The sequence below is a fragment of the Parasteatoda tepidariorum genome, chromosome 4 (genome assembly GCF_982258835.1).
Source record: "Parasteatoda tepidariorum strain Cologne lab strain chromosome 4, Ptep-v5.0, whole genome shotgun sequence".
Lineage (NCBI taxonomy): Eukaryota > Metazoa > Arthropoda > Arachnida > Araneae > Theridiidae > Parasteatoda > Parasteatoda tepidariorum.
In genome coordinates, this window is record NC_141758.1 from 45,721,264 (window position 1) to 45,733,791 (window position 12,528).

General features: G+C 28.0%; 1 protein-coding gene across 1 annotated transcript in view; it reads right to left on the minus strand.

Moving 5' to 3' along the window:
• Positions 1 to 12,273, minus strand: part of Egfr (epidermal growth factor receptor) — a 152,293-nt gene extending 140,020 nt beyond the window's left edge. Inside the window, exon 1 of the mRNA XM_016060582.4 lies at positions 12,025 to 12,273. Within this exon, the coding sequence (XP_015916068.1) occupies positions 12,025 to 12,115 (91 nt within the window). The 5' untranslated portion in view covers positions 12,116 to 12,273. The remainder of the gene's footprint in view (positions 1 to 12,024) is intronic.
• Positions 12,274 to 12,528: the final 255 nt, after the last annotated feature.

Consider the following 12,528-nt stretch of genomic DNA (forward strand, 5'->3'; position numbering starts at 1 on the left):
CTTAATACCTGCCACATTATTACATTAAATGTGGCATGTATGCAATTTTGTATCATTTGTTTCCGGTAATAGCATCAGCTTCAACAATTCCTTTAATGCGCCAGGTGCGTTTCAAGAATTCTCTCATCAAACAATTATTTATTATGCCACTCATGTCAAACACGCTACCCTAAGGTCAGACGTTGCACTTTAAAAAATTACGGTAAAAAGAACCGGCACTCGGGTTACAGTACTTTTTACCTTAAAATCCATTTTTGGAACAAAAAATCTGATATACCGTAATTTTTACAGTAATATTACTGTGAAATAACCTCATCACTCTAAAAATTACGGTATAATATTTTACGGTAAAAATGGATTTTACGGATAATGCACCTAAAGTGCCTGTACTTAATATCGTTATTTGATCCCGAATTTTTCACGGTTTGCTTGGTATCTTCTATTCTTTACTGTGTTCTTCGTAGAATCCAGTTTAAGATGACAATGCGATTCAAATTGACCTCATATAAAGGGGCAACAAGTTTGAACAGTTTGAAGGATATTGGAGAGATTTTGCATAGCATTACAGTTTTCCTAAAGCTATATGGGCTTTGCAACGCTACCACGAAAATTTTCCAACGAAATGCAGAAGCGTAACAACGGTTAATAGGCTAAAACGAAATCTCTGGATCATGGATAAACATGCTCCAAAACTTCTATCAGTGTAGAATACATTTTTAATAACATCTCTGTAGGAAGATACTAAACTCTCAGTAAAATCGGTTCAACGTTGAACCATAACATCCCTTTCTTAGAACCAAAACATGGTGCACATTTTATCCAAATTTAGCAAAATATTAAATGCATATCAAGCATATATTAAATGCAAAATATTAAATGCAAATATTAAGCATTTTCTATTTAAGTTAAAAGCATAGTATCAATTTCAGAAGTATGGGAATACGGCTCAACTAAGCATCATGGTGAGGTTGAAAGTTTGAAATATTAGAACAAAATTACGGATCAAAATGCATGTCAAACAATTGTGATCAAAACAGTGATGTTTTCAAAAACAGTGTAGAATATAACTTTAAAAACATCGCGATAAGGAGTCAGCACAATTTCAGAAAATTCAACTCTACGATAAACCATTTAAATCGGAACTTCGAACCATAACCCGGTATAATTTTGCTGAACTTTTTTAAAATATTAAATTGCGTACTTTTAGTCCTTGTAAAGAAACACCCCATTCTCATAAAGTGGTGTAACTTTAAACCACAGCAGGACGGAAATTTGTTCCAACTTTAAATAAAATGTTAAATTGAACCATGTATTTTTTGAAACATCCCTGTAAAACCCGTGTAAAAAGACTTTTAAAAAAATGGTTTAAATCGTATAAAATCGACTATAAACCACATCAGAATGCAAATTTATCCCAACTTGAATAAGATGTTAAATTGAATCATGCATTTTTAGAAACATTCATGTAACGAAACATCAGTTCAACGATGAACCATAGTACCAACCTTAACACGGTGCAAATTTACTGCAAGTTCAATAAAATGTTAAATTGAACCACTATAGTATTGTGTATTAAGCTAGAAGAATAAGATATTAATGAACTAAGCACTAGTGCATATAAATGCCGGTTTATCGAAGAAATATTTTAAGTATATATATATATATATTTTTTTTTTCTAAACCATATCTGTTGACTTAATGATAAAAAAGTTTTGACGGTCTGGACTACTTAATCAAAAAGATATGCATTTCTTTTCGAGCACATGCATATGCATATTCAGAAAAGAAGGAAAAAAAATCCTAAGCTGCAAAGTACTTCATAAATAAATATGATTCATATTCTGAATAACGAATATACCACACGTGGCCAACATGTTTGTGAGCCATTTTATTATCTTAAAACGGTGCGATATGATTTGTTTTAAAGTGAAGAATTTCATCTTTCGAAGCTTTTATTGAACAAACAGTGTCATTCATATACTTTTTTTTTTCTTTCCATGAAGATTCATACGAAATCCAGACACCTCTGAATGTTAAGACTTTATTGATAGAAATACACTGAAGTAAGCAACTTGCGTCAGTGTAATGATACAGATGGCCCAGGGTGTCAAAAAAAAAGCGATCTATCTCTTCTGAAGCAAATGAAATGAATCAACAATTTTCGATATAGAATAAAATAAAATAAAAATTAGAAGAAAAAAACCTCGTAGCTAGAGATTAAAAAAAAAAAGCGAATATTCTTTAACACGTTGAATGCCAAGCTAATTTTACATGGCTTGCCCATCAGACCAAACGGTAAATAACTACAAACTAAATTTGCAAATATTAGACAGATATTGCTAGTTTTTTAAAAGGTTTAGCATGACATATCTGAAAAAAGTGGTAAATTATATAAGTCTACGAATTGTTTGGAAATAGTGGTGGATAAAAATCTACTAGATTGAATTTATTAAACCAAGAATCACAATTAATAAACTACCACTTGAAAATATATATTCGCCGTCTGGAGCAAGTTGGCATCTCTGTGTATATAAATAAAACTATTTTTGTGTGTTCTATATTGCATTAATTTCCTCAAACCATTTTAGTAACGATAATAATATGTTAAAATTAAAAATTTACTCAAATTATGTGTTTCAAATAATCTTGGTTTCGCCGGTCACCGGTGACCCCCATGGGGCTACGAACAAACTCAGTGCCCGTCACCGGCGACCACCATGGAATAACCACCAACGTGTTAAGGAATAAAATTAAGAACAGTTGAGAAAATTTTGTAGATTCAGTCTTAATATTAAAATATAATATTCCATCATAATGTGAGTTGAAATTAGATAAATTACATGTTTAACCATTTACTATTTATGTTCAGTAATAAATAAAACATACAACTGTAAACTTATAAGGTCATACATTTATACAAGCTCAATATTTGTGACTCAGATTATACAATATACATTACCCCTAACGGATATACTGTAATATCTACATTGATTTTAAATAATGTGATGTTGTTCATCGCACATGGTCTACTTTCTTTTATTTTACCCAATCAATTAAGCACTATTAATTTTATATCTTAAACTTTAATCACTTAAGGCTGTTTTTCAAAGGCTCCGTCGTAAGATGAAATAAGGCTCTTCTTTTTGTGAATGATATGCTATTTTTATAACTGCTGTGAGTTTGCAACTGATACTCATGACTGTTGGTCAAGTTTCGCCAATCTAAAGTCAGCACTGTCTACACTTATTTTGAACATGGCGCAAAACGAACATGAGGATAAAAGCCACAGTTTTGTGAACATGAAAAGCGTCTGTAAACTAATTTGTTAATATTTAAAAACTTACTCCAATGCTGCATTACCTGGGATCATAAAAATTTGCAAAAATTGAGAATAAGGCAGTAATTTTAATAATTTTCATCTAGGTGAAAAAACGTTGCCAAATTGGCGATTTTTAAAAAAGTTTAGTAACTTTTCAAATATTTAAGTTATTTGTCCGTTCTTCACGGCAAGATTATGTATAAAGTTTAAAATCATGGCATTGTTCCGGTTTTATGCTTTGAAAGCTTCCAGAAATTTCAAGTTGCCAACTAACAGAAATGTCCGTTAGAAACAAATTCCATAAAATTCTCTCGAGCTATTTCTTAGGTTTATTGTCTTTAAATAGAAGGGTGATCTGTGCTTAGATCAGAGAGAGAAATGGAATAATGAAAAAGGATTACAATTTTAGATGTACCAGTTAACTTCTAATTATTGAAGGAACTCTAACGTACGTACGTATATAAATTTCACTCATGTGTGTGGCGAATTTTCCCAGTGCTTATGAGGTTCCACAAAATTTTCGTGAATATTATGGGGTCTCCACAATAAAAGCCTTTTGCTTAATTTTTAAATCGCGTGAAGGCAAATCACGATTTATAATTTTTAGATTGTGTGAATACGAATCTTAATGCGTAGTTTTGAAATCACGCATAAATACGAAAATCTATCTTTGATATTACAACTCTGTGAATACGAATCGTAATATGGTATTTTAAAAACGCGTAAATCCAAATCGCGATTTTGGATTTTTAAATTGCGGGAATAGGAATCGCGATGTATGATTTTCAAATCGCATGAATACGATTCGCAAGGCGTAATACGAAAATCGATGTTAGATATTAAAATCGCTCGAATAAGCAGATTCTGACGCAGTGCCAATTATTCAAAATGGCGGAAATCCGCCAAACCAAAAGAATCAAATTATTGGAAGATTCACACGTATGTAAAGGTGGGGGTGGAAACGTTAACGGGATTTAGCCTTTTTTTTTCAAGTTTCGACGGATTATAAGTTTTTGGTTCTAATGGTCTTAAGATACGCAGAATTTTGCGATATTTGCGGAAAAATCACATGCTTTGTTTCTAGTTATTAGACCAGGAAGAGTAATGTGTAAATCCCGGTATTCCGGGGTACATCCGGAATATACTCAGCCCTGAAAAGGTTTAAGAAACCCTGGTTTTACATTGAAGTAACGTTGCGAAAAGAAAAGGCAATATAACATGGGCATTTGTAAACTAAACAAATGATAAATTTTTAACTATATATTTTTATTGAAAATGTTCCAGTGTTTGAGGCTAGATTAACATGAAGTTTGAACTCAATCACTCAATGATAAAGATAAGGTGTGTCAATATATTACAGTAAAAATTTAATCATGTGTGTCAATAACTTTTTGAGAACAATACTTTTTATCGACACGAAGTACAAATATAAAATGAGTCAGACTAATTATGTTAAACATGCAAGTTTGATTCTGTTTCGAATTAAAGTTTTTATTTGATTAAAAATAGGTTTATTAATTTTTTTCAGCTGAAAATTCATTTCCTTTTCTCTTTTGTTCATATAAATTAATTTTCGATAAAAAAAATTTAACACAAAACTTTGGAAGGCATTTCATTAAAATTAACATTATATTTTCTATTTGAATCTATTATAACTTATAATAATATATTATAATATTCGTATTTATTATAAAAAAAATTGCTTCTATGATAATTTTTAAGGGCATTATTTTTCGTTTTGAATATACCTAAAAAAAGAAAGATTTATTCCACAACAAGACTATTTTTTTAATAAAGTTTTGAAAAAATTATATCTTTGACGTTATATTTAATATATAATGAAACTTACATTTAATATTTCTCAAAATTCATTATTTAGAATTTATTTAAATTTCATTCTTGTAGTTATTGAACTAAAATTTTATAGTAAACTTTTCACTCGAAATTTTGCTCAACTGCACAGTTCATTATTTAAATTTTCTCACATCATGCCTTCTGAAACTTTTCGGTATAAACTTTTATCTGATTTTTATAGTAATTGAATATGTATTAAATTTTATGTATTAATTAAATATAATTGTGTTTAAATTGCATACTTTTCATAATTTCCGTTTGCAGGGGTGATTGTGAGCCAAACTCAAAAATTCTGAAAATTTCTTGAGTAAAATCATTAATGACGCATTTCAAAAATTAATGTCTTTATAAATTTAAATCATTGATATTTTCACATCATCAGATTTTAAATAAATTATATGCAGCAGAATTTTAATAATAATTATGTATAAGTTTAGTTTTATCTCTAATCACATTTATTATTCTACCAGAAAAAAATATTTACAAATGAAAGAGATGCCAAGTATAAATTCTAGTTCTAATGTCTTTAAATAAAATATACAAGAATTTTTTTTTTTTGCATAAATGTGCTCGATAATTTCTTGAAACTTCTGGACATTGGATTTCCGGAATTTTCCGGATCGCGGTTAGCAAAAAATCCGGAAATCCGAATTTTTTCCGGAGCACTATCATCTCTGCCTTTGTATAGAGATAAACAATAAAAATTATTCGAAAAAGAAAGTGCAACTTTTTTACTATTATCTTTGTTTCCATAATTCTTGTTTTAAAGTAAATTCAATGATAGATAATTATTTATTGACGTTATAAGACTTTTGATTTCATAGGTACACGGAGAAAATATTTCTGGTAAAATTACCGTACTATAAAACAAGGACACTTTTATAAAGAAGAAAAAAACAGACATCTAATGTGTAGAACCAACAACAGTAGGGCAACAGCATTTTACAAAACATTCGTCCAACTTCTTGGTGACATTGCATGACCAAAGATAATTTCAAATTATCCTAAATAGTCAATGGTATCACAGAGATCTTATATAGAAGTAGATCTATCTTAGGCGTTTCTCCTTGCCGTTCCAACGTTTTTTAAGCTATCAGCATTTCGTTTCATGTCCTTTTCTTCAACAAAATGCATTATCTCACCAAATATGTTTTTTTTGGTTTCGCGCCGTTGATTCAAATGATGAACGCCAGTCAATTTACCTATGAAAAAAACTAAAAGTTGATGATGCAGTTCCTGCGGCGAATTATGAACAAGTCATAGCGTGCAGTCAGTAGCTTATGTTGCTCTTTGTCTTTTTTCATTTGAAGTATTAACTTTTTCAAAAAATAAAAACAACAGTCAGTCGTAAAAGCTCGCCATCAGAAATTAAATGGAGAGAACGTTTTATGAATTGAAAGATGGGAGATTTCGTGGAAAACTAGTGGTTCTTAACTTTAAAATAGCTTATTTAAAGTAGATTTGACTATGTAATTTAGGTTGATTCAAAAATTGGTATTTGGAATTTTATTTATATAAATATTTTGTTTGTTTATTTATTTATTCATTTCATAAAACGCGAGATTCGTATGACATAATTTAAGTAACAAGCAAAATTAAAAATTAGGCATCTTCATATATTATAGAATACCTGTAATCAGGATAATTATGCCAAAATCTTTAAAGTGTGATGTCTTAAAAAGTTCCTAAGGAGATAATTACCTCAAGATTTAAGAAGCAGTGAGTTTAATTGTTTTATTCAAGAATTTTTCCAGAATTTGTAAAATTAACAGTAAAATATGGTTTTATAATGTGTGATAAAATTTGGTAAACGTAGTGAAATTTGGTAATTTAGTCATGATACCTTTGAGCATGGCATAAAAACCATTTATTCCGATAAATTTACTTTTTAACTCTGTATTTTTTGCCAAATCTGTGGTAATAAGAGCTATGATTTAGAAAAACAGAATTTCCGGTAAACCGTTACTATATGAACGGGAGGAAAAAACAATGAATAGTTTTAATACCATATAATTTGATGTTTATTACCAGAATTATGTTTTTTTTTTTATTATTATTAGTAGTAGTATTAAAAATGTCACCATCATATAGAACGATAATTATACTAGATTTTTTTTTCGTGTAATTTGATTAAAATGAAGCAAAAACCTCATATCTACGAATTAGTCGACAAATAAATAAATAATAGTTTTTTCTGTAAAAAAAAAAAAGAATCACATAGGAAAAATTCGTTCTTTTTTTTCTAACGTTAAGAGCTTGTTTTTGGCGGGAAATCAACTGCGCATTCCATTATCTCACGCCATTATCAATATTTTTTAATTTATTCCCCACTTCCAAGCACATCTTAAAACACTTAAGGCATTATACGTTTTATGCAAAAATCAAAAAGAAAAAAGTTAGCGGCACCGCTATTAAGTTCTGAGATCAAAGTAGTCCTTAAAAGCTGTCATTGTTCATCCTAACAGTATTCATAATTGCTCGGAAGACAGCGGGAAGGAAAAAAAACCGAAAAAAACTCATAAAACTGGGTGTCGAATGTTTACTTTTCAAGTATTCCAAGATCATCCATGAATGAAATGAGGCGACCGTCGAATGTAACTCGAATATGGCGGTTTTATTTTTCTTTCTTAATTTATTTTATTCAATATTCATTCAAGCTTTTAAGATGAGATTCTATCACTGGTCTCATGTTTCATGAGTAACTAAAGAGCATTAGCTCCATTTTGGTCTCAGCAACTATTGTGCAAGCATCATTCATACTAAGATAGTTTCATAATTTTAAACTCAAGTGCAAGCGATTTTAAATGGAATTTTCCTTAACATGCGGTCAACAGTTAAGAAAGAATTATTTAATTGTATATTAGTAATATTTCGTCAAAACATTTGATACCTCAAAAACGTTTTTACTCTCATACTTAACTTTAAAATGTCCGATTTTCAACAATCAGGGAAATTATAAATTTGGCTTAAATTTTAGCCAATTCTAATACTCTGCACATTTACACTAATGATTGGAATATCATAACCATTTACGAAAAATGTTTTCAACTTTTAAGCGTTTCAGATTTCATTTAGAAACACATTTCAAAATTTTCAATAATAATTATTAAAAAAAAAAAGGCTTTTTGACGTTTTTAGTAGCAAATAATTACGTTTTTTGGACATTTTGAACGCATTTTCTCGCTAACAAATTTAGGTCCAGATTTATATCCACATATGTTAGATTTATATTCAGATTATTTCATTCATATCTAGAGCATTAGCTCCTTTTGGTCTGCAACTATTGATCAAGAATCAAGCCCTAAAAGATAGTTTTGAAATTCTTTGTTGAAATGCAAAAGTTTAGTATGTACTGCAATTTCCCTCACATGCGGTCATCAGTTAAATAAAAACATCCATTTAATAACGTTTTAAAAACATTTTTTTGAAACATTTGTTATCCCACAGGATTTTATTCCTTTTCTAAATCTTTTCATTGTTATATTTTCAGCAATTGTATTGAAATTATAAATTTGTCTATTATATCGTAAGTAACTAAAGAATATTAGCTCCATTTGTTCGCCAAATATAAAGCAAGCATCTTTTTTTGAGATAGATTCATAATTAAGTTGAAACGTAAGAGAATATCAAGAATTTCTTTATTATGAGACCAATAATTAAAATAGATCCATTTCATCGTTTATTTGCATGTTTTATTATGACTGAATGCATAAAATTAAATGAGTAAATCCATAAATTCTATTTAGACTTTTTTTTTTAAATAGCTGCAAAGAATAAAGACTTTAATAAAAAATTAAAAGAAATTATAACTTTAGTAATTTAATTTTTTGCTGTTAAAACAAATTCAAAATCTTTAATGGCATCAAAGGACAAAAAGTAAGAATAAATTTCGCTCTTTCATGTCACACAAAAATTCCACGTAAGAAAAGAAGTAAAAGATAAGAATACTGGAGACTTTGCCACTTTTTTTTATCAGTGTCATATCAACAATTGCGTTGTCAGCTGATTCATAAATTTCAAGCAAATATTAGTCTAAAGGTAGGAGCGTAAGAATAAAGCGAAAAAAAATTCTTTTGAAAATATCTCTTAAAACAGTCCTATTTTCTTATCTGCATTTAAACTAGACTTCAAAAATTAAACAGCATAAATATATTTAAAAGGCCAAAAAAAATTAATGTTTAATGTCAGCTGGTTCCTATATTTCAAAGTAATATTACTCTGAATGTAATGCAATAAAACCTATTGAGTTGACCATTTGCGATGTACCAATTTGGTTGCCAATTTTTACAGGTGGTCAACATGTTACGAGGTGATGAAATTGTTGTTGCGTATTTTGTGCTTTATTATACTGGTCAACTTAGTGATCAACTTAGCAACCTATAGTGAATTTAAAAAAATTTCGAAAAGGAAAACTTAGCTTAAAACTGTTCCATTTTTTATCTGCAGCTGAATGTGGAAAATTAATTATTTTTAAATGGCACAAAAATTACTTCAGTGCTTAATGTGAAGTGATTCATAAATTTCAGACAAATTTTAATCTAAAAGTAATGCAGTGAGATTTGCATAAGATGACCTCTAACGACGTACTATTTTGGTAGCCGATTTAGACAGGTGGTCAACTTATGATGAAGAAATTCAATATTTTTGCGAATATGGTGCTTGCTTATAGATATCAATTTGATCAAGTGGACAACTCACTAATGTGGTCGACTTGAAGAATACGTATCACATAAAAAATTGTCGGAATAAAACGTATGCAGAAGCAAACTGCAGAGATGTTTTTTAATAGAATAAAAATTATTTTAATGATTAACTTTAAAATGTTGTCTTGTTTCTTTACTGATTTATTTCATTATATGAAATTATTACCTGGATCTAGTTTAATTGTATTACTATGCTAACAAAAAAAAAAAATCAAATTTATTCATATTTCTTCCTACTTACTTTGGAGTTACTTTGGAGAAAAAGTAATTGGTAAACTTAAATGAATTATGTAGTAATGATTATTACATGTTACATGTAATAATTATTATAAAATATGTATAGATTTTTAAACTTTACTACTTAAACAAGAACAGGCTTTAACTTAAATCAATTTAACAATACACTTTAACTGTACCTATTATTTATTTATGTTCAAATTTCGGATAAACATAAATAATTAAAGAACAATTTTAAAATAAGCGAAATAATTTTTTTAAAGAGTAAAATAATAATATTATAAAGAAAGTTAATTTTCAACTTTAAAAAAATAATAATAATTAAAAAAATAAAAAATAATAATAAAAAAATAATAATAACTTTAAAAAAAATAATAAAAAATAATATTTTTAATTCAGAATTTCTTTTTTACATAATTTTATTATTCCTTGTCAGAATTTTTTTTTTTTTTCTTTCACTGTAACAAAGATAAATATTGGTCGTTGTAGTCCGTGATGTTTGCAAATGCACAATGTTTCTAATATGAAAACTACTAGCAACTCCCAGAGAAAAGTTTTTCGAAGGGTATTCGTAAAAAATAAATAGTTTTTAGTAGAAAGTTTTACAGAGAAAAATTATGTACTGCACACACACATTTGTGATTTTTTTTAAATTTAAAATCATCTTAAAAAGTCAAAATTCAAATTGAAAAATTCCATTAAAAAAATTTGTAATTTTAAAGACGTTTCCCTTTATTATGTTTCATTTACAGAGAGAAATTTCAATTTAGTATTAATGCAAAATATTCTCTTACATACTAATACATATGATGCAATAATGATCATTAATATAAACTGATTGATGTTAATACTTATGATTCAATATACATAGATAAAACCACTTTTTTTCTTTTGAGTGATTTTTTTTCTACTAACTAGAGTTGTATTTAATTAAAAGTAATATTACAAATTTATCTATTTACATGCCTTTTGTACTGCATTGATTTGTCATTTTCTTAGATAATTATTCAAAACTATTATCATTATATGTAGATAAGGATCAATTTCTATCAATAAGATTTCATTATGCAACTTTAGACTAATGTTTTCTTCAATTATACTTTAAAATTGAAAATATGAATATTACTTTATTATATGATTACAATAATTTTTAACAAAAAATTCTTTTTAATAATTGGAATATGCATACTGATTAATTAAATTAATCTTTATACTAAGGGGAAAATATATAACATCAAATATATTATACGCAGAAATTTATTTACTTTATAAATCTCTTGAACATAATAGTTTATCAAGCATATATTTTAGAAATTTTCTACCATTTCTATAACTTTTATTTGTCGTTGTTTATTAAATAATTTTTTTTGTGTGAATCATGTAAAAGTTAAATTTCAAATAGGTTCTTTATAACAAGCAAAAAATATGAAACATTAAGCGCCTTATTCACATAAATTAATTTACATTAAAATATCTTATACAAATATTTAAATTTTAGCCCTCATTTCTATAATTTTTATTTATCTTTATTTTGCAATCATTAATTAATAATTAACAAAAAAAAAATTATAAAAATTTAAAATTTTCTAAAAAGAATTTTTATTTGTTTTTCTTTGCACACTGCTTTTCTCAAATATGCAACTATTTTATAGAAAATACTAACAGGTGGGAGCACTGTTTCACTCATAAATTATTATTGTTACTAATTAAATTATTCAGGTTAAAATAAAACAAGTTTCTCCGCTATACTTCAGACAGTGCCATTCTTTTACTACGAAAAATATCCACACGCCTTGTCCGTAGGGCGAACGTAAAAGAAGAAAAAAAAATCTTCGCAGTTTTCACGTGGGCCAAGCAGTACGAAATCATCGTTTGTAAACAAATCACAAAATATAATTTCTGAATAATTACCTTTTTCTTCTCTAATTCCACTTACTGCTGATGTCATAGCTAAAACTAAAATGGAGATAAATATTTTGGTATCCATATTTGCATGTCCCATATATTTATTTTTCCATGCTTTTTCTAATAGTCACAATAACGAAACTAACACCTAACATACACACGTCTAATTTCGTAGAGTAATGATTCGCTCGCTGTCTGTTAAGTTTGTCTGCTACCTCCTACTAAGTTAGTCGGCGTAGATTTTCCTCCCATTGGCTGTTCCTTCAAAGGAATAAACTTTAAGGGTTATAATAATTTTGTCTGAATCGCTTTTTTGGTGAAAAAAGATCATTTTCTTTATTTTGAGCCAGGTAAATTACAGGTAAGTTGTTCGTTTTTCCTCGTTTTTTCTTTTTCGATTTCAATTTAATTTTTTATTATAAAGCTACAGTTAAAAATTATGTAAATTGGTATACTAGAAAAAGTGGATTAAAATGAAGCTCTGAATTATTTTTTTAAAAAAGGGGCTTT